This window comes from Syngnathus leptorhynchus, chromosome 13 (assembly GCF_054491065.1).
Source record: "Syngnathus leptorhynchus isolate UIUO chromosome 13, UIUO_Slep, whole genome shotgun sequence".
Classification (NCBI taxonomy): domain Eukaryota; kingdom Metazoa; phylum Chordata; class Actinopteri; order Syngnathiformes; family Syngnathidae; genus Syngnathus; species Syngnathus leptorhynchus.
The window spans coordinates 8,326,180-8,350,110 of NC_141207.1; the positions used below are offsets into that span (position 1 = coordinate 8,326,180).

The 23,931-nt window shown below is 46.2% G+C and overlaps 6 protein-coding genes and 1 long non-coding RNA gene across 9 annotated transcripts; 6 read left to right on the forward strand and 1 right to left on the reverse strand.

Moving 5' to 3' along the window:
* Positions 1 to 107: 107 nt before the first annotated feature.
* Positions 108 to 2,443, forward strand: LOC147047448 (uncharacterized). The gene is made up of 2 exons (XM_085927401.1): positions 108 to 501; positions 601 to 2,443. Exon 2 carries the CDS (start codon positions 603 to 605, stop codon positions 2,175 to 2,177), a length of 1,575 nt encoding a protein of 524 aa, XP_085783527.1. The 5' UTR covers positions 108 to 501; positions 601 to 602; the 3' UTR covers positions 2,178 to 2,443.
* Positions 2,444 to 2,583: 140 nt separating this feature from the next.
* LOC147047449 (uncharacterized) lies at positions 2,584 to 5,376 on the forward strand. The gene is made up of 2 exons (XM_085927397.1): positions 2,584 to 3,022; positions 3,178 to 5,376. The coding sequence occupies exons 1-2, from the start codon at positions 2,842 to 2,844 to the stop codon at positions 4,860 to 4,862; spliced, it is 1,866 nt and encodes a 621-aa protein (XP_085783523.1). The 5' UTR covers positions 2,584 to 2,841; the 3' UTR covers positions 4,863 to 5,376.
* Positions 5,377 to 5,780: 404 nt separating this feature from the next.
* On the forward strand, positions 5,781 to 9,414 carry LOC147047450 (uncharacterized). Its single transcript, XM_085927395.1, has 3 exons — positions 5,781 to 6,042; positions 6,380 to 7,516; positions 7,726 to 9,414. Exons 1-3 carry the CDS (start codon positions 5,850 to 5,852, stop codon positions 8,778 to 8,780), a joined length of 2,385 nt encoding a protein of 794 aa, XP_085783521.1. The 5' UTR covers positions 5,781 to 5,849; the 3' UTR covers positions 8,781 to 9,414.
* On the reverse strand, positions 7,717 to 23,236 carry LOC147047451 (uncharacterized). Its single transcript, XR_015067859.1, has 4 exons — positions 22,695 to 23,236; positions 20,880 to 21,031; positions 10,254 to 10,362; positions 7,717 to 7,964 (listed from the first exon to the last, which is right to left on the reverse strand). It is a non-coding gene; the product is annotated as an uncharacterized LOC147047451 (long non-coding RNA).
* Positions 9,567 to 11,451, forward strand: LOC147047452 (uncharacterized). Its single transcript, XM_085927405.1, has 2 exons — positions 9,567 to 9,877; positions 10,274 to 11,451. The coding sequence occupies exons 1-2, from the start codon at positions 9,679 to 9,681 to the stop codon at positions 11,023 to 11,025; spliced, it is 951 nt and encodes a 316-aa protein (XP_085783531.1). The 5' UTR covers positions 9,567 to 9,678; the 3' UTR covers positions 11,026 to 11,451.
* slain2 (SLAIN family member 2) lies at positions 11,889 to 20,123 on the forward strand. 3 transcript variants are annotated; one of them, XM_085927400.1, is made up of 10 exons: positions 11,889 to 12,602; positions 13,872 to 14,014; positions 15,378 to 15,548; positions 15,630 to 15,803; positions 15,876 to 16,217; positions 16,288 to 16,434; positions 17,329 to 17,400; positions 17,723 to 17,761; positions 18,067 to 18,295; positions 18,408 to 20,123. In XM_085927400.1, the coding sequence occupies exons 1-10, from the start codon at positions 12,163 to 12,165 to the stop codon at positions 18,466 to 18,468; spliced, it is 1,818 nt and encodes a 605-aa protein (XP_085783526.1). In that variant the 5' UTR covers positions 11,889 to 12,162; the 3' UTR covers positions 18,469 to 20,123. The 3 variants fall into 3 exon arrangements, with proteins under 3 accessions (XP_085783526.1, XP_085783524.1, XP_085783525.1); XM_085927398.1 differs by lacking the exon at positions 17,723 to 17,761 and having other exon boundaries at positions 11,890 to 12,602; XM_085927399.1 differs by lacking the exons at positions 17,329 to 17,400; positions 17,723 to 17,761 and having other exon boundaries at positions 11,890 to 12,602.
* slc10a4 (solute carrier family 10 member 4) lies at positions 21,554 to 23,709 on the forward strand. Its single transcript, XM_085927402.1, has 3 exons — positions 21,554 to 22,018; positions 22,248 to 22,458; positions 22,710 to 23,709. The coding sequence occupies exons 1-3, from the start codon at positions 21,615 to 21,617 to the stop codon at positions 23,244 to 23,246; spliced, it is 1,152 nt and encodes a 383-aa protein (XP_085783528.1). The 5' UTR covers positions 21,554 to 21,614; the 3' UTR covers positions 23,247 to 23,709.
* The last annotated feature ends 222 nt before the right edge of the window (positions 23,710 to 23,931 follow it).

Genomic DNA, 23,931 nt, shown 5'->3' on the forward strand with positions numbered 1-23,931 from the left:
CTTATTCACTCGTGTTTGATTACTTTTGTTTTTACTCTAACCGAAGGTATACATTAAAGAGTAAATATAGAAAAGTAAATATTTTCCTCCTCAAAATTAAAAATAGAAAACGTTCCTCCGTCATGTAGGCGGCGCTAATGCGCCGAAAAGCTGTTTGCGATCCGCCAATTAAGTTTAAGAACAAAAGGTAACACTAGCGGCCGGTTGTTGATCCAAACGTCAACCCGTGAATTACAATGACCGTGGGCGTTTATTCGCACACAAATCCGTCGTATTTTAGACAAACCCTCTCGCCGTTTCCCGTGGACACTAATCTAAACTGGAGCTTTTACGCGTTAGCTTAGCGTGTTAGCTACACGTCGCTAAGCAAAGAGCCAAGTCTGAACACGCTGAGATTTGAAGAAACGCTGATCAAACCGTAACTTGACAAAAAAACGACAGCGGGGCAGAAGAAACCATACCACGCTTTTCTAACGCCTCATTTTCAACTACACTGAGCAGGTTCGTGTCATTCTTGATTTAACACTATCAACTTCTTTTTTCCCTACACACATTGTGATGTCAATGAGACCTGCACGGTTCTTCTTCCGTGTCAAGCAGACATGAAGCAAGAAGACGTTCCCTCTGAGCAGCACTGTCGCTCTCCCGTGAAGCAGGAGGAGCTAGGAGAGTCGCCCCGCATTAAAGAGGAAGAGAAGGAGGCTGACGTCATCGCGTTCACCTGGACTGGTGTCCATGTGAAGAGTGAGGAGGACCAAGGTCACTCCTCGCAGCTTCATCGCGGTCAAAGTGAGGAGAGCAGAGACAGCAGCTCAAGTCAAGCTGATGGAGAAGCGCCAAAGACCAAGAAATCGAAACGTGAACATCCCCGTGAGAAAAGCCACTTGAACTGCTCTCAATGCGGCAGAACGTTTGCCTACAAAAGTGCTTTGAAAACGCACCTGAGAACGCACAGCGGAGAGAAACCTTTTGCATGCTCAGTTTGTGCTAAAAGCTTCACCTTCAAGCAGAATCTGAGCCGACACGTGGCAATTCACACGGGGGAGAAACCGTTTTCCTGTTTGGGTTGCGACAAGAGATTCTTTAGTAAGTTTGAACTGAGAAGACACATGAGCACGCACAGCGCTCAAAGTACTTTTTCCTGTTCATTTTGTTCACAAAGGTTTTTTCACATATCCAAACTCAGAATACACTTGAAAACACACACCGGGGAGACACCTTTGAACCCAAGCAGCTCCACGGAAGTTGATGAAGAACAGTGTGAAGAGCCACACTCAAAACCAGACAACAACACAACATCACGCTCTTGGAACAACAATCAAAGTGACGACACCAAAGCATCTTCGGAGACCGAAGAGAAACCGAAAGGGAATACCGCCCACGACGAAGATGACAGTCATTTTTACTGCCCTGTATGCGGGAAAAAATATGCCTATAAAAGTCATTTAAAAGCACACATGATAAAGCACAGCGGGGAGAAACATTTTGCTTGCTCAATTTGCGACAAACGATTTACAGCTAAGCGTAGTATGATGAGACATACGGCGATGCACACCACTGAAAAATGCTACTCCTGCTCGGTTTGTGACGCAGCTTTCTCCAATGAGTCGGAGATGAAAAAACACAACAGCACGCACACGGTCGAGAAACATTTTCTGTGTTCCGTTTGTGCTAAAGGTTTCTCTCACAAATCCTACCTCAGGCAACACATGAAAAGACACACCGGGGAGAAACCATTCACATGTTCCGTTTGCGCCCGAGGTTTCTCTCACAGGTCGTATCTGAAAATACACATGGTGACGCACACTCGGGAGAAGGCTTTTACTTGTTCGGTTTGTTCCAAAAGTTTCTCTCACAGGTCTTACCTAGGAGTCCACATGAGAATGCACACTGGGGAGAAACCCTTTCCATGTCCGGTTTGTGCGAAAAGTTTCTCCCAAAGCTCGTGTCTCAGACAACACATGGTAACTCACACTGGAGAGAGACCTTTTCATTGTTCACTCTGCATCAAAAGTTACTCGCATAGGTCACATCTCAAACAACACATGAGAACCCACAGCGGGAAGAAACAGTTTACATGTCCGGTTTGTGACAAAGGTTTGTCTAGTAGTGCTTATCTGAAAAAACACTTGGAACAACACAATTCAAAAAATGCCTTCAGGCTCGACGGGCTTTGAGGCAGAAGCGGAGAAGACAATTTGGCTCCATTATCCCATATGGACGATGTGGTCAGACGCTTCCGACACTGATCATGCAGACATTGAAAAAACTTTTCCCAACTAGTTCATATTTTATACTTTGAGGCAAAAGAAAATGAAATTGTATAGAAATAAGATACTGTACTTTTTTTTAAGTCTAATTACTGTAAGCTTGGAAACAATCACTAACTGTGCTGGATGATGACAATGTTAGTAAATAAAGTCGCAGGAGTTTAAAATTTGAAGACCCGTGCTATATATCGTATTTTATCACCCCCCCCAAAAATTATTTTATAACGAATTTGGAAAATGTATCAAATACAGAGGCCGAGAATTGAAAAAGCCTGAGCTTAACTCTGTGTCCCGAGGGTGGCGCTAACGCACTCAAAAGTCGTTTCCCCGCTCCTAATTAATTTCCCGAAGAAGAAAAGAAGAAAGAGATTAAGTTAGCAGAACGTTGTTAGAGCCACCGCGAAAACTCGGTTTTGCCCTTATTTACTCAATACTTCTATGCCCACATATGTATATAAGTGTAATAGACAAAAAAATTAAAATATCAACGGTCCCTGTTCGTCATAGCGGACCTTAGAGGCGTTCCAGTTAGCTTAGCTTGCTAACAGAGAGACGCCGAGGTTAGCGAAAAATGTGCACAGTCAAAATGCTGCGAACGTTGGTGAAGCAGCGACTAAACGTGGCCGTCGAGGATATCATCGAACTGGTTGAGAGAACCATCGCGGAGTACGAGGAGCAACTTTACCGAAGCAAAAACGAGCAACGACGACAGGACGATGCTTCCAAGCCTCACGGTCCGTTGTCAAAAGCAGGTTTGTTTACTTTTCTCAGGTGACACATGCGCTTCAAATAAATATTTTGCAAATTGTCATCAAATATTCAATTAGTGCATTTCCACTATTGGAGACTTCATCAAATCATTCAGTATGGAATTGCAGAACACTTAAGTTTTCCTTGTGTGATGCAGTGTTGCAGCCGGTGGAGCGTGAAGAAAGGGTTCCCCCAGATCAGCTGGAGGATCCAGCAACACCCCCCCACATTAAAGAAGAAGAGGAGGACGTGTGGAACAGTCAAGCCGTGGAGAAGCTTCTCGGGCTGGGTGAAGCTGAAGTTACCGAGTTCACGTGGACCGGCATCCACGTTAAAAGCGAAGACGATGAAGGTCAACCCTCACGGCTTCATCCCACTCCAAACCAGCCAATGAAAGCTGCTGGAGAACATGTCGCTCCACTCTCAGACATGGAAGACACGATGTCACGCTCGTCCGACACCGATCACAGCGATGACGACAAAGACCCTACGAAGACGACGAAGAAGTCTAAAGAGATGCAGCCCGCCGACGGCAAACACTTTGACTGCTCCGAATGTGGCAAAACGTTTACCAACAAAAGTGTTTTAAAAAACCACATGGTCACGCACACCGGGGAGAAGCCTTTCGTCTGCACGGTTTGCAATAAAAGATTCTCCTTAAAGCATCACATGAAGAGACACATGAGAGTGCACTCGGGGGAGAAAGCCTTTTTCCCCTGCTTCGTTTGCGATAAAAGATTCCGAGACGAGCCCGCAATGAAGGAACACGTGAGAACGCACGCCGGGGAGAAACCTTTGACCTCCGGCGGCTTAAGTCAACAAACAGCCGAAGCGGATGATTTCGCGGCGCTGTCGGATATGGACTACGTGATGTCGCAATCGTCCGACACGGATCACAGCGACGACGCCAAGGAACCTTTGAAAACAAACAAGACGTCGAACGGCGATATGACCTACCGCGCAGAAAGCAAACTGTACATTGGCGATGTGACCTATCACGCTGAAACCAAACTTTACATTTGCTCCGGATGCGGCAAGACGTTTACCAACAAAAGCGTTTTAAGGAATCACATGGTGACGCACACCGGAGAGAAACCTTTCGCTTGCCCGGTTTGTGATAAAAGATTCTCCTTCAAGCAGAATATGAGAAGACACATGGCCATACACACGGGGGAGAAACCTCATTCCTGCGCCTTTTGCAATAAAAGATTCTACGATAAGTTTGAAATGAAGAGACACATGTTGACGCACACGTCAAAGAAGCCTTTCACGTGTTTGCTCTGCGCCAAAAGTTTTGCCCGCAGATCACATTTCCGAATGCACATGAAAAAGCACGCGGCGGAGAAACCTTCCACCTCCAGCAGCTCGAGTCGACACGCGGCGACAGAAGCGGACGGAGAACAAGATCTGGCCGACAACTCGGCCCCACTGTCGGATATGGAAGACGTGATGTCGCAGTCGTCCGAGGCCGACCGCAGCGATGACTTCAAAGAACCATCGGAGACTCTTAAAAACTTTGAAGGTGACGTGACGCATCCTTCCGACAGCAAACAATTTAACTGTACCTTATGCGAGAAGATGTTTGCCAACAAAGGGAGTTTGAAAACGCACATGTTGACGCACACCGGAGAGAAACCTTTCGCCTGCTCAGTTTGCAATAAACGCTTCTCCATCAAGCAGAACATGAAGCGACACATGGCCATACACACGGGGGAGAAACCCTACTCCTGCCCCGTCTGCAATAAAAGATTCTACGTGGAGTTCGAAATGAAACGCCACAAGCGGATACACACCTCCGAGAAACCTTTCACGTTCGCTTTGTGCCAAAAACGTCTCGTGTAGCTATTACCTCACGCTGCACATGAGCACGCGCACGTCGGAGAAACCCTTCGCGTGCGCCAAAAACGTCTCTCACAAATCCTATCTCAGACAACACATGAGAATATACGCCACAGAGAAATCTTTCACGTTCCGTTTGCTCGGAAGGATTCTCCAGTCGCTCGTATCTCCCAATACACACGAGCCTGCACACGGAAGAGAATCTTTTCACCTGTTCCTTCTGCGAGAAAAGTTTTTCCCGTCGATTTCAGAAAGCACATGAGAACGCACACTGGCGACAACTCCTTCACCTGTTTGGTTTGTACGAAGAGATTCACGGGGACTTAAATTTGATTAATTGTTCAGCCTGAGTTTGAGGTATCGCCTGGTGCAGATTGGAAATTGAAGTGCCTGGTTTGAAGTTTGGCAAATGTAGCGCTACAGCAGCTGGTTTTCTCCTTTGAGTTAAAAAAAAAAAAAACTTATATGTCATTCGATAAAAATCATAGATATGTTATCACTAACAGAAAATAAAAAAGATTTGAACTTTGAATCGTCCTCTTTTTCATCCCCTGTTGAGATTGTGTCCTACATATTATGAACCGAAATGTTCTGTGTACACTGGCTTTAAGGTCCAAACTGGGATTTCCTGAAATCTGACCACACAGACAAAATTGGTGCTGCCCTTCTGCTAGTGAAAGACAAACACATATCGTTCACATAAATATACTTTTATTTTTAGATAAAAAGATTTAATTCAATATTTTATTCTAAAATGTATGGAAGGCTAAAGAGATTAAGTTCAAAGCTATATTATTTTTAGGAGAAACAGAAACGTCTTTGCGCATGCGCACTCTGGCCTACTCTCCAGCACACCAGGTGGCGGTAAGTACCTCGAACGTCAGACGTTACCCTCAAATAAACAACAAGAACGAAATCAGTAGCACAGCAGAACAACGTGCCCGCCGAGATTAACGTTAGCTGCCACAAAGCTTGCGTGACGACGTTAACATGTGTAAAGTCAAAATGTTGAAAGACTTAATGAAGGAGCGTCTGAACTTGGCCGCCGAAGAGATATTTGACCTATTTGAGAGAACTATAGCAGACTACGAAGAGAAACTCTGTCGGGACAAAGAGGAGAACGAGCGAAGACAAAATGAACTCGTCGCCACGGTCGCGGACCTTCGTATTCAACTGCGCCAAGGTTTGAACATTTTACTTTGTTTGTAGACCTAATTAAATCGAATTATTGAAGACATCAACTCTAGGAATGTTTGCGTGATACCCCCGCCGGTTAAACTTCTTGGTCTTTCAAGGTGGGTTTGTTCCCTGGGCCAATTTGTTTGGACTGGAAACGACCACAGCCAAACAAAGAAATGAATCAAAGTACTTAATGAATTCATCTTCATCCACAGGACTTCATGGCCTAAAGTTATCAGAGACCTTGTGTTATTGTTACAAGGCCGTAGCTCGCTTTATCTTATGGATGTTTAACCCAAATATCAGTTTTAATCATGTTTCTCTTCCTTTGTGCGGTGCAGCTGCACAACAGGATAGCCGAAAAGAAATTCCTTCTGAGCAGCTGGAGGAACCGAGCAATATAAAGGAAGTGGAGGACGTGCAGAGCAGTCTGCATGCGGGGAAGATTTCTGAGCTGTTCGAGCACATTCCAAGCGAAGAGGGCAAACCTAAAGTGGACGGAGAACACTGTGAGGATCTCCAATCGGAACCAGACAGCCTCTTCGCTCCTTTGTCTGATATAGACGACATTGCGTCAGACACTTCCGCCACTGATCACAGCGATGACAACCGGAAGACTCGGAAGGAATATCAAGGTGATATGACGCATCACGACAACAAAGATTCTCAATGCTCCCAGAGTCAGAAAACGTTTTACAACCCAAAAAAAAGGAAAAATCACATGGGAGAAAAACAACACTCCTCGAAGCATTTTGTGAAGAAAGACGCCAAGAAACATCCGGAAGCCGATGAAGAATCACAAGCAGAATCTTCAGATAAGAATTCCGAAGGTGACAACATTGAACTGAACAGCTCTCCATGTGAGGAAACATTTCAACGTCAAAAAGGCTTGAAAAAGCACACGGAGACACACGTGAGAAATAAAGCCTTTGCTTGCCCCATTTGTGCGAAAAGATTCTTCTTGAAGCATCATCTCAAGAGACATATGAAAAAACATACAAGGCAGACAACAGGAACATCACAAGCTCCACTCTCTGGTACCAATCACACCGCAGAAGCTTTGGAGAGCAACAAGAAACATCAATGTCCTCAATGCGGCAAAAAGTGTCCCTCCAATGAAAATTTGATCGCACACATGGTCATACATACCGGAGAGAAACCTTTCTCTTGCTCTATTTGCGGACAAGCTTTCGCCTTCAAGGAGAGCATGATGAGCCACGAGAAGCAGCACTACGGCCAGATCCCTTTTCAGTGCTCAGTCTGTCAGAGAGACTTCCTGACTCGAGGCCAACTGATATCCCACATAAAATTGCACGTAGACGACAAAGCGTTCAATTCCTGCCCGGTGAAAGACGAGGAAGAACTCGGTGACCATCCGGTGTCGGAACCAGCCGTGGACAACGCGACGCTGAACTCTTCTGACACGTATTATAGCGACGATGCCGAAGAAGCTTTGAGGACTAAAAAGAAGTTTAAAGGTAATATGATACACGGCGACCATTTTAAATGGAGGCGGGGCATCTCTCCGATAAAAGACGATTCGACGGGTTTCTCGATACACCATGCCAGATAATAGCGATTCGTTTTAAAGTGGAACGATCATTTGAATCCAAAAACGATTTCCCGAATTTTAAATGGGTATTTGCCGTTTTTGTTCATCATATTTTACTCTCCTTACACAACGCAGACATGCGGCCGGTGGAGAATTCTGAAGAGGCTCCCTACCTTGCTGGAGCTTGTTGGAGCAGTACAGATGGAGAGCAACATCAAGGGAGGAGTCACTCGGAGGAGGCGCCAATATCCGACGACTTGGATTCGGAAAGTGAGAAACCTTTCGCTTCCTCCTTTGAATGTGAAAGGTTCTCCTTCAAGGCACAAGAAGCCGGCAGCTCTGCTTCCCCGACGAGAGCCAAGTTGGGCTCAGACCTAAGACGACACACCGACAAGAACTATGACAACAGGCACTGCTCCGACTGCAACAAAACCTTTGCGACGTCAGCCGGTTTAAGAAGACACATGATGCAACACAGCGGAGAGAAACCTTACATGTGCGTATTCTGTGAAAAAAGATTCAGTTTAAAGGAATATTTGAACAAACACATGATGATACACACTGGTTGGCATTGTCCAGTTTGTGGTCAAGGTTTTGTCAGAAGATCGGCTTTCGCTGCGCACATGGCGACGCACGCAAACAAGAAATCTGTTCGGTCAGCCAAGACAACACACGCGATGGATAAATTTGACCAATCAGAGAAGACCACAGATCAAATTAAAAGACCTGATCAATCAGAGAAGACCACACATCAAATCGAAAAACCTGACCAATCAGAGAAGACCACACCTAAAATTGAAAAACTCGAGCGATCAGAGGAGACGACGCACAAAATCGAAAAACTCGACCAATCGGAGAAGACGACACAGACAATGGTAAAACCTGTAAAGTTAGAGATGACCGCACTCGCAGACGTGGAACCTGACTATTCAAAGAAACGTGTGAAAAAACGCAACAGGTCACGCTCGGAAAAGAACATTAGGTGTCCAGTTTGTGCAAAAAGATTTAGCGAAAAAGCGTACATCCCAATTCACATGAGAATACACACCGGGGAAAAACCTTATCAGTGCAACGTGTGTCATCACAGATTCCGTTTTAAGAACGGAATGAAAATTCACAATTGTTCTGGGGAGAACAAAAGTACAACGGAAGAGGCAGGACGGGCGACTACTGACAAAGTAACTTTGTAACAAGCTCACAGTTTGTCCAATTGAGGTCAAAAAGAAAAGTAGCAGTTTCTCTTTTTTTGGGGGGGGTGCGCATGTTTTTTTTTTTTTTTTTCTTTTTTTCCATCCATCCATTTTTTGTACTGCTTGCCAGCCAATCGCAGGGCACACAGAAACGAACAACCATCCGCACTCACGCCTAAGGGCAATTTGGAGTGGCTAATCGGCCTACCAAGCATGTTTTTTGGGATGTGGGAGGAAACTAGAGAAAACCCACACGGACACGGGGAGAACATGCAAACTCCACACAGGGAGGATCGGAGGTGGAATCGAACCAGCACCCTCCTAACTGTGAGGCGGACGTGCTACCCAGTGTTCCATCGAGCCGCCTTGTTTTTTGTTTTTTTCCCCCAAAATGAATTATGAGCAAACCTATCAAATATATTTGATGATTATAAATACAATTTTGTGGTTGACTTGACCTGTAAAAATGATGTAAGGTCTGCTGAACATGATAGCTGCCCTTTCTTTGAACGTAATATATCACTGTACAGTTGCTGGTTTTTTTTGTGTTGTTTTTTTTCACTCTGCTGACTGCAGCTTACTCGGGATTGTAATGAAGATGCTTTCAATTGCCTTACCTGTATATAAAGATGAAATAAATGTCATTCATCAAAAAATGTAGGCCGTTTATATTGTTTTTCCTTCATGTTTGGGACCTGCGTGTAATATTCATGCTAGTAACCAACTTCCTTTAGAGGGCAGCAGTGTAGCGTCACGGATATTAGCTACTACAAAACAGCGAGCGAAGAAGAAAAAGGCAGCAGTAGTATACTGTTTAACGGTCCTTTTTATTTCGTACGTTTAATTCATGCGAACAACAACGTATGGACACATTCAAAATTTGCCCGGTTGAGTTAAAATGTGTAGTCTAAAAGTCACAATGCTGAAGGAGTTAATGAAGCAGCAACTAAACGTTGCTGTGGAGGGTATCTTTCAACCTTTAGAGAAAACCATATTACAGTATGAGGAGGAACTTCAACGGACAAAACAGGAGAAAGCGCGACAAGACGAACTGCTCCATACCCTCCTAAGGGCTAGTAATGTCTTTCCGCGAGAAGGTCTGTTAACTATTTTTTTTTTTTGATAGATTTTTTAGGAGGCTTCAGGGGCCTCGTTAAGGTACCGCCGCCTACTAGATAACAACGAAACGTGAAAATGGCGACCCTAAGTGGACAAAAGCAATACCTGTACTTGACGTTATTGCATTAAATCATTGTAAAGTGCTTTTTTAAATCAAATTTATCAATTCGACTGTTAGTCGAATGCTCCAAATATTTGATGGCTGTAACCCTACATCCTGATGGTTTTGTCTGACTTTTTACTTGATTTTTGTACTTTTGATGTATTTATGTTCTTTTGCCATGGTGAGGACCTCAAATAAAATCTGTCCTACGAGAGAGAGAGAGGGAAGAGAGCTTAATAAATTTTCCAAACCTGTCTGTATTTGCTTGAAGACTTGCAGGGGGTGTTGCCGGCGAGTCCAGAAGCCGGTCCATCTGAGCGGCAGCAGTACCGCGAGGAAGAATGCCTCCAGACCCAAAGCCTGATAAAAACAGAAGAAAAAAACATTCAGAGCTGTCAGGATGGGGATCAGCTTTCAATGCACAAGATGAAGGAGGTTGGCATTAACACCTTCCCTTTGAGTGATTTCAAGAATGAAGAGGACCAAGGTCAAGCCTCCCAGTTTCACTACAGTCAAAGTGTGGAGAAGCGAAGTCACGGTAAAGCTAATGGCCAAAGTGTGGAGAAGCTAAGTCAAGGTGAAGCTAATGGCAAGCATTGCAAAAAATCCAAGGAACACAAAGTGTCTTCCAAGCCCGATGCCGCCAAAGTGACTCCGGCAAACTCCAAAAGCTACGTTCCACATCCGACAAAGAGCGAATCCTTCTCTCAGCGCGGCACAGCGAGAAGGAGAAACCAGCAACAAGACTCTCAGCCGTTCAGCTGTCCCGTGTGCAAGAAAACCTTCCTCAGGAAGCATGGCCTGAACAAACATGTTCGGATTCACACGGGTGTCAGGCCTTATGGGTGCAACGTGTGCGGTAAGGCCTTTATCTTTAGCTACGACCTGAAGCGCCACATGGACACGCACAAAAGCAACAAGAGTGTCCCCGTTCAAAATGATTCAATCTCTTGTTTGCTTTGCGCCAATGGGTTTTTGGTAAAACGCAATCTGGAGAGACACATGAGAACGCACACAGGGTGACAAGATGTGCATTGTAAACGAGATAAATAACTAGTGATTTTTTTTAATTATTATTTTGACTATATGCCATATTCTTCCATTGTATGGACTCAGCTAGCTTAATTTTTCCGCACTGTCTCAGCAAATTGACTTGGCTAGATCAAAACTGAAAATTTGACTAAATTTGTTTTGTTCCTCCTACTTTGTTTATTGGGAGTCAGGTTCGAGATGTTTGATATTCATCACTTTGCGTTTGGGAAGTTTGACAAAATGGATAAATTGATGGAAAGCTGAGATTTGTTTTTGCTTTGTTTATTGAGAGTCAGCTCAGAGATGTTTGATATTCATGACTTTGTGTTTGGGAAGTTTGACAAAATGGATACATTCATGGATGTTAATCACAAATGTGATTGTTATTCTTTGGTTTGAATTACAACTCTTAATATTTGGGATTGTATTGACATTTTATGGCCTTTCCTCAAATACATTTGTATTCTTTACTGCTGACGTATTGCAGTTTACAATATTTATTATAGACACGTTACGGAGAAGTGACCAAAACCAAAAAGACATAAAAGATTGAATAGGTTATCTCCCTGGCCACCCACTAGAACCTGGCACTTTACGGCAACTTGGGACTTCCTATTTCTACCGGAAATGCCTTGTCCCAGAGCGCCCTCCTGTGGTATCAATCGCCACACACAGAAAATAAATTACCGTGGAAAAATGAAAAAAAAAAAAAAGAAACAAAATACAGTATCTACATTACACATGAATTCTCATCGAGAAGCGAGTAAAAAGTTGCGCAACAGGAGGTTTTTGTTTTTTTCTTCTTGTCATGAACGAGCAAATAGGTGTTGGTTATGCGCGCGCCCCCGTCCGGGAGTGACATCAGCTGCCAGAGCTTGTCTCAAACGTTGTGACGTGTGTTGTGGAAAGGGCCGAGCAGGGAGGGCAGGCCAGCCCGCTAGACAATGTTAAGCTTTTTAACTCCGCTAAACAACCACCGCGGGTGATCGACGTCTCTGCGGCAGACACGAAGGACGTCACGGACAGGGAGGGAGTTCCGAGGAACCGTCGATCAACCCCGGACCAGCGCCTTTTCTTCCCTCGGGGAGGGGGGGCGCTGAGTGAGGGTTAGCGAGGGAGGACTTCGCCATGGAGGACATCAACTCGAATATTAACGCCGACTTGGAGGTGAGGAAGCTCCAGGATTTGGTCAAGCAGCTCGAGAAGCAGAACGAGCAGCTCCGGGGTCGCTCCATGATGATGTCGGCCCACCACAGACCTCACAGCGCCGGCTACGAGCCCTTGTCGTCGTCATCGGGGCTGTTATCGGGGGGCGACGGCTTCGCTCCCGGGGTGGGGTTCGGCTACGGCGACCTGTTGGAGAACCGCCACTGCCGAAGCCCGAGGCTCTCCTACGACGGCGTCAGCTTCACCAGGCCGTACGAGAGCGAAGGCGCCTCTGCGGCCACCTCCGGGTCGGCACGGAACTCGCGGTGCTTGGACGACGATTGCGAAACGTCCATTCTGGACCAGGTGGACGTTTTGGACCTGGAGGACATGGACTGTCTGCACGAAGACGACGACAGCTGGTGAGTGGGACTGACTGACTGACTGACTGACTGACTGACTGACTGACTGACGCTGGGTCGTGTCCCGTGAACGCAACCTGGGCCCCAAATCCCCAAACACAAACTGGACAGTGTTGATCTGTTTGTGGATCACACGAGATCAGGAGGCTCCTAACTTTTTCTTCCGAGGGTTCCAGATAGAAAAGTGAAAAAATTCAAAGGCAATTTCTGTAATCAACCCGGATACACCCAAGAAATATATTGTCCCCCTATGTATCTACAAACATATTTCATGTTATATATAATATATAGTCATGGGAAAATAATTCTGCAACCATTCAATTGTGCCAAAGAAGCGGTACTAAAACAATTTCTAGTTAAGTGTACTCAGTCAGCCATAGTCACTAACAAGTTATTACATGTCCTGTATAATTCCATGAGAATTCAAATGACCCAAATATGCTTTAGTATTCCCTAAAAGCAAAATGAAAAATTGAAACCATCACAAGATGCTGTTGTCATTCAAGAAACACAAAGCCACTTATCGCATGAATTCCAGCTGTCACACGTGTTCGTTCATTGCTTGGCTTTGGTGGATGAGAGCGGTTTCTTTCCCCGGCAGCCATGGTTACATTCCGACTCGGAATTCCCCACAGCCAAACAAACACAAGTCGGACGCTCAAGAACCAAAAATGTAATTACATGAAGACGAGCATATCATATATATCTACTATGAGTAAACAATTACCAGAGACGATTGTTTTTTTACACTTTCTATATATAATAATTGGATTACTACTTGTTCATCCTTCAAACAACCACAAGATTTTTCTTTTGCTGTCAAAATGGCGACCATTCCGACTTTCCAGTTGTAACTTGAGGAATGTGGAAGGAGATGTTTCCTGCCGATGGCATCGTGGGATGTTTACGTCGTTCGGGAGATCCAAAGTGGATCTTCAGATTGCTTGACTTGTTTGCACGTCTGATCTGATGGCAATCGGGGATTAACCGTCTCCTGCAATCTGGGAATTAGCTTCCGACCGGATTCCGGCTCATCCCTTTAACTTCGGTATCCCCTTGGCGGAAAAGTTCCCCAGCAGAGTTGACAGCCGCTGGCTGCGATTTGCCTCGCTAGTCGCGACTCGGCTTTTTTTCTGGAGTTCTGGAAAAACATTTTCCGCTGATCATGAAGGCGGTTACGAAGGAATCTGACTTGCGCAGAAAGGCATCCCAAAAACCGATTATTATTTTTTTCCACACAATAAATGTTTGATGTCGTGTGTTTTTCAGGCTGTACGAAGCCAAGCTCGACAGTCCCTTGCAGAAGGCGCTGAGCCCCGTCGTGTGGTGCCGCCAAGCTCTGGACAACCCCAGTCCGGACATGGAGCTGGCCAAGCGTTCGCTCATCCACAGGTTGGATCTCACCATGTCGGGTAAGCCGCCGCCATTTTCAATTTGGACTGTCTCAATCCGGTCCGACGTGACTTTTCCACACTTTGACCGCCGCTAAATATAGCGTGGCGCTCGACTCTGGGTGTGGGGGGGGTCTCACCTCCTCGTGGCTAAAGTGAGACGTTCCATTTTGATGACGGTATGAGTCACGTGAAGTTCTTGCTGAGGGTTGTACAGCAGTTACCGTGGTCAATTTAGTTACAAGCTAGCTTCAGACTCAACTGTTTTGGGCAACCCGGCTTAACCGCTGAGTGCAAACAGTTTGCTGATGACTAAGAGGACACGCAACAGTCAATGACCTCATCCTCGTAGGTGTGGAATTAGGATCACGTCACCCTCCCGACAGACTCGTCCCTCGCGTCGCCGCCGACTCGGCAAAACACACTCTCGTCCACGCCCTCCTTCACACGCGCCCACGCTGTTGCCATGGAGTGTTTGTTAGCCGCGGGAATGTGGAGACCGCAGGGAAAGACGTTAGATGGGAGCCGTTTTGTTTACATGCACACGCACACACACAGTGAGCCAGTTGTTCATCTACCGCTGGGCCTTAGTCACATAACAACGGGGAGGAGACGGTTTTGAGGTCATTCTGGGAGTGAAGCCTCGCCGACGTGGGTGGGTCAATACTTGTTTGCTCTCCTCGCTGGCCTTTCTTTTGTGCTTAATTGTATAAGTTGAGAGCAAGAGGAGAACGGAGCCGGGCTCCTCCATCCTAGTCAGGATCAAATCCCCCTCAGGCGTCTCTTGTCCTGGTAAGGCGCGAGCGTATAAACAGCGAGATGCGCACTCCGCCTTTAGCGACACCGATCACTGCTGATAGGAAAAGTTCTCGGTCAACTCGTCGGGTCGTATGAGGACAGTCGGTCAAACTTGACCTGGGGGGGCGGGCACTGATCCTCCCCAAGTACCAGGCCAGATAATTGATCCTAGGGTATTTTCTAATTTGGGTATTCTTCCCTAAGAGAAAACAATCCTTTCATTTCTCTGGGTTTTGCTGAGTGAATTAAAACTGTTTAAACTTGGAATGATTCCATGAGGAAATGATCTCTCCAGAACAGGACATGCCCACGGGGTCTGGAACCCGACCTTTGGACATAAGCGCTTACACTGGCTTGCATTATGCTCTGGCTTGAATGCACTCTATTGAATGGTGCACGCCGTACGCTTTCATAAACCCCCGCAGCAGACCGCAGAGCGATTGTCAGCCGACACTGTCAGCATTGTTGCCGTCTACCGACTTTCAATAGCTTCCACTTGCTGTAAGATGTTCCAGCGTGTCCGGAATTTAGTCCTGTTCGGGCCATTTGACGTCCAATCGTGTCGCTTTGACGTGTCTGCTTGCAGCTAACAGGCGTCGCAGCCTCTACGGAAGTTGCTACAACCAGCAAGGCAGCTACGGGAGTCAGTACAGCCCCAACGCGGCAAACAGTCCCTACAGCAGCGGCTTCAACTCGCCCTGCTCCACGCCCAGCAAGGTGCCCATCGTCAGGCAGCAGCTGATGCCCGTCAACGCAGGTAGCGCCACAATGTCACCCGCTGGGAGTTTTCAAATAAAAAGCAAGTGAAACCTTCTCAAACAACTATTTGGCCGCGCAGTGCAGCAGCGTAACGCGCCGGCAGAAAGAAACCCGCCGGCCGTCAGCCCCCAGTCGTCGGTGGACAGCGAGCTGAGCACCTCCGAGATGGACGAAGACTCGGTGGGCTCGTCCACGACCTACAAGCTCAACAACGTCAACGACGTCCAAATTCTAGCGCGCATGCAGGAAGAGAGTAAGTGACGCTTCTCGTCCGCTCTGCCCGAAATACACAATTCGCCGACCGTGTGTGCGCGCGCCCGCTCAGGTTTGAGGCAGGACTACGCCGCCTCGGCCTCCCGCCGCAGCTCGGGTTCGTCCTGCCACTCCTTGCGGCGCGGCACCTTCAGCGACCAGGAGCTGGACGCGCACAGCCTGGAGGACGAGGAGGAGGCGGCGCTCCCGGCCTTTCACTTGCCCGCCAGCCGTTTCAGCCCTTCGCCCCGCCACTCGCCGCGAGCCTCCCCGCGCAACTCGCCGCGCTCGCGTTCCCCGGCCCGTTCCGTGGACTACGGCCGCGGCTCGCCTCAGCCCGCTATCAGCCGCCTGCAGCAGCCACGCCACTCGCTGCAGGGCCACGACACGCAGACCAACGTGGTCAAGAACGAAGGTGAGAGCCAGACAGAACGGTTTGAGGCCTAACACAGTCAAGGAAAATGAAATAAGAATCATTTCTGCAGAAAAACTGCGTCGTAGTCTCCCCAATCTCACACGTTCCAATGTGGCGCCCCCGCAAGGCCCGGAGCCTGTCAAGAACAGTCGAAGCTGCGAGTCCAACCTGCAGCTGCCAAATGGCGGCTCGCCCAGACACCACAGCCAATCGGCTCGTGAGTACCAACACACACACACACATACATACTCAGCGCCTGCATGTTTCCTGGCAAACTTGCTTTTTCAAACTTCTTTCAGCAACTTCAAACACATTTGATTGTAGGAGGAGCCAAAGGTCATTATTCATAGTTGTGGCTCGAGTGTAAAAAGAAGTTAACCTCCCTTCATTAAGACAAGTCTTATAAAAGAATAAATTGCGATAGAAGGGTCAAGCAAAAATGTAAAATGTAGCATTTTGAAATAAATAAAAATTAGACACTAGGCTCCCTCATTTCTTCTCAGGAAATCTTCCTGTCTCAGTGAGTTTTTTTTTTTTTATGTACGAGATTAGAGGATCCCCCCCTGACAAGAGCTTGGCTATCCATTTGATGTAATCCTTCAATGCGGGAGGAAGTTAATAGTATTGCTCTTAATCTGAGAGTTGTTAATCCTTCTCTGTTTCAAGTGGCACGGCGCAGGGGTCCGAGGGCAAGCTGCAAGTTGTTAAACACGCTTCTTTTCTCTTTGTTTTTTTTTTTTTTTCTCTTTATCTGAACCCTTTCTGTGGAAAACCATTTCAACCTTTATTCCAAACGCTCGATATCCTTCTAGGGTCCGTGTACTACATTTGTTCTCATTAGTTATACGATGAAGTTACTAGAAAAAGAGAATACTAGCACATGGACCTTAAGATTGATGTCAAGGATATGGAATAAGCGGTCAAATGAGATTCCGTCCCTTCTTTGGCTTTGGCATGAAGCGCTGATTCACCCCTCACTGACTGCTGGAATGGAGCTAGAGGCTGGCAAATTTATTTGGCTGCGGCGCCCTCTAGAGGCTTGCGACCACATTGCAAAGACAGGACTCAGCGTTTTTAGTGACGGAGTGTTTATGTATATGTGTGTCCACAGCAGCGCCTCAGCTCCCGAGACACTCCACCCCCAAAACCAAACAGCAACTCCAAAGCCCAACGGCCCGGCGAGGTAACAGGCCCAAAGCGGCTCGGACGCTCGCCCACGTCCACTCGGCGTACCAAATTCAAGGGCCGATGTTAGTTTGTCGCTTTCGTGGCGTGAAGGCTCTGTCCATCAAAGACCTCCGCCAAGGCCAAATTTGCAAATTGATCAGGATTCTGACCGTTCTCTGGTGCACGTGCCATCCCTCGTGGAAATCTCTGGTGTCTATTTTAACGAAGCAAACTTCTGCCATTAAGGAGCCACCGAGTTGTTTTGGATAAATAACGAGCTACGACGCACAGCACTCGACTTAAGGCTTGTGTTTATCTTGTTTGTTGTCTTTGTCTAGTCCCGCTCTCCTGTTGCTTTGGCGACGAAGGTGACTTCAGTGAGTATTTCACTTGCCACCGTTATTGTTGTTGTGGCTCCTCAACGTGTTTTTGTGCATCTCATCCTCCACCAAAAGCTCAGGATGTTCCGATTCATACATTCTTCACCCCGATAGCGACAAAAGGGGGGAGGGAAATATTCTTAAGCTATCTTTTGTCATTGCTCGACATTGCAATCGTGGCGATTGCGATTGTTTGCAACATTTTTTTTCACGCTTGGCTCTCAGATTCCCGACATTCATCGTTTTCACGCTAACGGCGGCGTCACGCGACGTTTGAAATTTGCGCTCTTTCTCCCCGTCAGTTCCGCCGAGCAGCAAGCTGCGGACGCCGGCCGCACCCTCACCCCTGGCCTTGAGGCAACCCGTCAAGGCCATGGCCAACCCCGCCGGCTCTACCGCCACGCCCGGACGCTCCCTGATTCCGCCCCGCAGCGGCCTGCCTCGTCCCAGCACCCCAGCAGGTGGCGCCGGAGGAGGAGGCGGCGGCGGGATCCCCCTGCCTCGAAGCAAACTAGCACAGCCTGTGCGCAGGTAAGAAAATGGCTGCTTACTGTGGCCATTTTTTTCTTGTCCTTTCTAAAGGTTTATATTTCGTGATTATTTTACAACTTGGGAACCAAACGCGACTTTTCTCCTTTGACAGAAGTCTACCTGCTCCTCGTGTCTACAGCGGCACCAGAGACAACTTGAGGGAAAGCTACTAACTGCTTGCCCAGCAGAGGGCGCTCTACTCAAACTGTCAATCACTCGAGTCAGACGGACCACCGCATGGCACTTTATCTACCTTGGTGACTCTTAAGGGTCACAATGTCCCAGGAACATTTCAAAGAAACAAAGAAGACGCAATTCAGATGAGGAGAGAGGCCTAAGAGAACGCCAAAGATCAAACTCGGCTGTCACTCCATGTGGAAACCCGACAAGCGAGCTGACCTCTGCAATGGCACCTATGTTTGGGCCAGTTAAATAAAAAAAAAGAAAATTCCTCATATTAAAAAAAGAATGGAAAAAAGGAAAAGCACCTAAAGAGAATGCACAAATGAAAAAGATTTGAAGGGATCCTCCCTTGTTTTGACAACTGGGGAATGTGAAACCCCTGAGCGCTCTTCGGCATACAAAGATCAGAAAACAGTCTACTCTCAAGTGTACTTTGATGACAATTACTACTTTCCTTTTCGCCAGCATTTTGGCCACATTTGATGGTAGTACAGAAAGAGCACAAAAATACCAATATGCACCCAAACAACGGAGGATCCTTTTGAGAAAAAAAAAAACGCCACACGTCCATATCAGTATTGTTTTTTTGTTTCTAACGATGTTTTTTAATGTACGTTTGAACCTCAATTTGCAATGCTAACGCTCCAAAGCATTTGTATGTTTCCAAAGGCTCATTTATAGATTATTATTATTTTATAATAATTAAGGGCTTTGATTGTTTTGGTTTGAGTTTAGCTGTGAAGCTAATCCGACAATGAATTGACAATTGGGAACTCTGGCAACCACGATAGCCTTGATTGTTTTGCTAACGATGGCAAAGTGGCCGCAAAAAGTGTGAGGTAGCCTTTTGTTAGCTCGTGCCAATTTTGGACTCTCTTCCATTTTTTTGCCAATGAACATAAAAGGGGACAATCCATGCATTGATTTTGTTTTGATGGACACGGGCTTTCTCATTAGCAGCAGCTAAAACAAGTGTGCCGTAATTCTGGAGCTTAAAACATGTCACAGTTGTCTAAAGACACCTGGGAAAGGTTTCGAATTGTCAAAAAGAAATACATTCGAGAATTTCAATTCAAAGGCCCACAGTAATTCTCCATGCTCAACAACAACAAATATCCAAGAGGGGAAAAAAAAAAAAAAAAAAAGGAATATTGGTTATATTTGTGTGCCAGTGTTGGTACTCGTTGGTGTGGTGGCTCGTTTATAAACTAGTGCCTCTGATTTGAAAGTGTCTTTTTGTTTTATTTTTGGTGCCAATTTATGGTTTTGCAAAGCTTTTATTGATTTGCCTGCCTGCCTATTTTTGTAATGGAAATGAATTACATTTATTATGATTATGATGATTGCTTTGAGGAAGAAGGAAAAAGGTTTGACGACACGCCTTCATATTTATATCTAATGTGTAAATTAAAAGTTATTTATTACAAAGAGAGAAGAGGTGCCTCAGACAGGAAAGTGAGAAGCTTGACAGAATGTTGCGAAAAAATAAAAACAAGACCAACAGTAACCACACTTTTTGTGTGACTTGTGTGATAACTTTTGTTATTTGACTTTTTTTTTTTTTAAAGAAAAAAAAAAAAGCCACAAACATGACAACGTTTTTTTTCCCATGTAAATCACATTTGAAATAAAACCTCAAAAACTTTTTTGTCGATTTTGTTCTTTCACTACATTGCAAATAACACAAAATGAGTGTTTTGATCTTGCGGTTTGATATTTCTCATCTTGCCCGTCTCCTACAAAGCACACGTTGTCCTTTGAGTGACTTTCAATCGCGGCCATTAAAAGTAAAAAGCCTACAAAGAATTACAATGATGCATTTCAGGGAACAGAAATGCATTCAATGTGTGTCACCATTAACATCAAAGACCTTAATGCACCCTACACACATTTTTTTTTGTAAACAAAGAGTTTTTTCGTAAGCATGAAATTTATATTTCCCAAACATCAGACAATTTTGTGACTATGTAATCGAACATTTTTATGAAGCTTCAGCATAATCGAATATATTGACCGCAATTGAAATACATTCAAAAATATATTTGAGAGTAATTCATGGTTATTTTTAACATTGTGGCTGAAACATTGGCAATGAGAATATGTTTTCAAATCATTCAGCCCTAGTTGGTAGACACAGACACGAGTGTTGTTATTAAAAAGGTCTGAGCCAGGGACCGCATCTCCACAATCATTTCCAGATTAGCATCAGCTCAAAATGGTCTCATTCATCAGACTATTCGAATATGCTCTCTCTCTCTCTGTCAGTTTCCTACTATTGTATGAAATTGGTGCAAAAACAATGGCATGTTGGTGCAACTAATAGTCAAATAACTTTTTTGTAACTGTAAGGATTGCTATATATATAAATATGCACACAAGCAAGTCATCCTTCATGACATACCTTGAGTGGCCCATTAGCTTATTGGCTGTGTTTGGACTGACGACAAGCCTGAGTCACCCTCCTCTTCGTCATCTTCCCGTCCTCTCCTGACGAGACGGGGCCGGCCGCTTTTATTTCCTGTGTGCGATGTCAGCGCGTGATAACGCCCCCGTCTGCGGACACACAAACAAACATGAGGAGATGCTCCAACCCTGATCACATGCTGAGATTTCACATATGTTCTTGGAAACGTCAAAGACAATTTCATCTTTAAGAACATTCTTTTTTTTCTATTTTGACCTTCCAAGACAACGTAGTAAAGATTATTTAGACTTCCAATAATATTACAAAGCTATCAGAAATTCCCTAAAACATTTTAAAAATATATATACAATAAATACACTCTAACGAGTTGAATCCTGATCTGATTTTGGTCCAAATGATGCATTTTAAGAAGAAAATCCAATTGAGCGTCTCTGTCAAACGTCTTCGGATCCGCTTGTCATTCATTGGTTGCGTTTGTGCATGATTTGATTCCAAGACTATCAATCGGGCGCAGCCAAAGTTGCGTCCCTCTGGTGCGCGCACGCATCCGTGCGGGTTGGGCGCGCTATAAAAGGGGAGTCCGGGACGCCAGTTCTTCCTCTTCGTAAATCGCGCGCCACGGACGCCCACCATGGCACCGTCGCGTCCTCTCGCCCCCGCGCCGTAGCGAGCCGAGCCGTGCGTAACAAGGAGAGACCGGGGCGCTGCGCCATGGCCAACTCCAGCGCACCGTCGGGAGGTTTGGAGCTGACGGTGGGCTCGTCACCGTCCGAGCCCCCCGCCGCCGATGTCTTGAGCGTGGTGCCCGCTTTCTGGGACTCGCCACTGAGTCACGGCATCAACGTATTCGTGGGTCTGGTGCTGTGCTTCACCATGCTCGGGCTGGGCTGCACCGTGGACGTCAGCCAGCTGGGCGAGCACATCCGACGGCCGATCGGGGTGCTGCTGGCCGTCGTGTGCCAATTCGTCATCATGCCCCTTGTCGCCTTCCTACTGGCGCTCGCCTTCTCCCTGGACGACGTGGCCGCCATGGCCGTGCTGCTGTGCGGATGCTGCCCAGGGGGTAACTTGTCCAACATTATGTCGCTGCTGGTGCACGGAGAGATGAACCTCAGGTAGCCAGCCTGCTTCCACCACTTCTTTTTGTTTTTTTAAATAGCAAAGTCCAGCTTCCACAAAAAGTAGTTGTCGATGGCATCAATCCATTTTTGGTATTCAGGCCTAGCCAATCTAAATATATATATATTTTTTTTAATTCCCCAGAATAACTATCCCCATGCAAAAGAACGGGTAGATGATCCAAAATGTTCTATGTAATCAAGTTGAGTGTCGGCTCTCCAACAGCATCATCATGACCATCTCGTCGACGCTGCTGGCGTTGGTGCTGATGCCGCTGTGCCTGTGGATCTACAGCCGTGCGTGGATCAACACGCCCGTGGTCAACCTCATGCCCTTCGGCGCCATCATCTTGACGCTGTGCAGCACGCTCATCCCCATCGGCCTCGGCGTCATGCTGCGCTACCGCTACACGCGTGTGGCCGACACCGTCTTGAAGGTAGAGAGTCACGTCAATCCATGTTTGTGCGCGAGTCAGGTCTCAGATGCTTGGATTTTCAATTGATTTCAATGGGGAATGACAAGAACAAGGCAGGTCTATGGCCAAATTGCAAGTACGGCGAGATGTTAGAGGAACTGGTCAGCACTGTCATCTCCTCTAGTAGTGGCGTGGGGTATGGCCGTTTTAGTAGAAAGAGTGGCACTGTTAAAGCCCTTCCATGCACGTGAACATACCTGGTGTGTATTCAGGCGTCGCTGTGGTCGCTACTCATCACCCTGGTGCTGCTCTTCATCCTGACGGCGGCCATGCTGGGCCCCGAGCTGCTGTCGGCCATCCCGCCGTCCGTGTACGTGGTGGCCCTGTTGATGCCCACGTGCGGCTACGCGGCGGGCTACGGCCTGGCCGTGTTGTTCCATCTGCCGCCCAACTGCCGTCGCGCCGTCTCGTTGGAGACGGGCTGCCAGAACGTGCAGCTATGCACCGCCATCCTCAAGCTGGCCTTCCCGCCGCAGCTGATGGGCGGCATGTACATGTTCCCGCTACTCTACGCGCTCTTCCAGGCGGCCGAGGCGGGGGTCTTCATCCTGGCGTACCGGACGTACCGCAAGCAGGTGCTGGGCAAGGAGGAGCCGCCGGCACGACGGGACGGCGAGGATACGGACATCACGTACCAACGCTTCCAGGACGAGGACGCCGACTTTGACGCTTCGTACGGGGCGGTGACGGTGAGCGACCCAAACACCATCATGCTGGACCCCTGCCCGCCAGACCCTACGCCTGTGTGACAAACGCAAAGTTAATGTGACATACAAGAAACAAAAAAAAATAAGACAGGCTGATGCATGGAAGGCCTCAATCATCCCTGTATTTCCATTTTCAATTGGCAATCGATCGCAAAAAAAAAAAAAAAAAATGTGGCTAAAAAAAATCAATGTTTCATTTCAAATCACAACTCTTTTTATTTTGTATTTTTGATCATAATTTCAAATCAGTACTGTATACGGACATTCTGGTCTTTTCAACATCTTACAAGAAATTACAAAGTTAAAAGCCACGTTTTTATGTTTTTGATATTCGATTGCCAATTGGAAAGAATGAAGGAGATACAAATTCTCAATGTTCGTCATTTAAAAAAAAACATCATGCTTGAAAACACCAGTCTGTGAATGTAACAATCAGCCATTTTGTGTGTATGAACAATGTAAAATGTGTATATGGAGAAAAAAATATATGTATAAAATAAAAAATGTACAGAATGTAAAATGTCTTTTCTTGGATCAAGAATCTATTTAATTCAAGTTTTAATATTATTCATGATATGTTTATTTAGAATACACTATATTTCAGAGAAATATCAAAGTGCTCAATGTTCTCAAAGGTCACACATCTGTAAAAGAAATGTAACTAGTGAGATAAAGAACCAACGAACAAAACTTGTAAAAAATTTAATATGCTAATCTTATAGCAGTT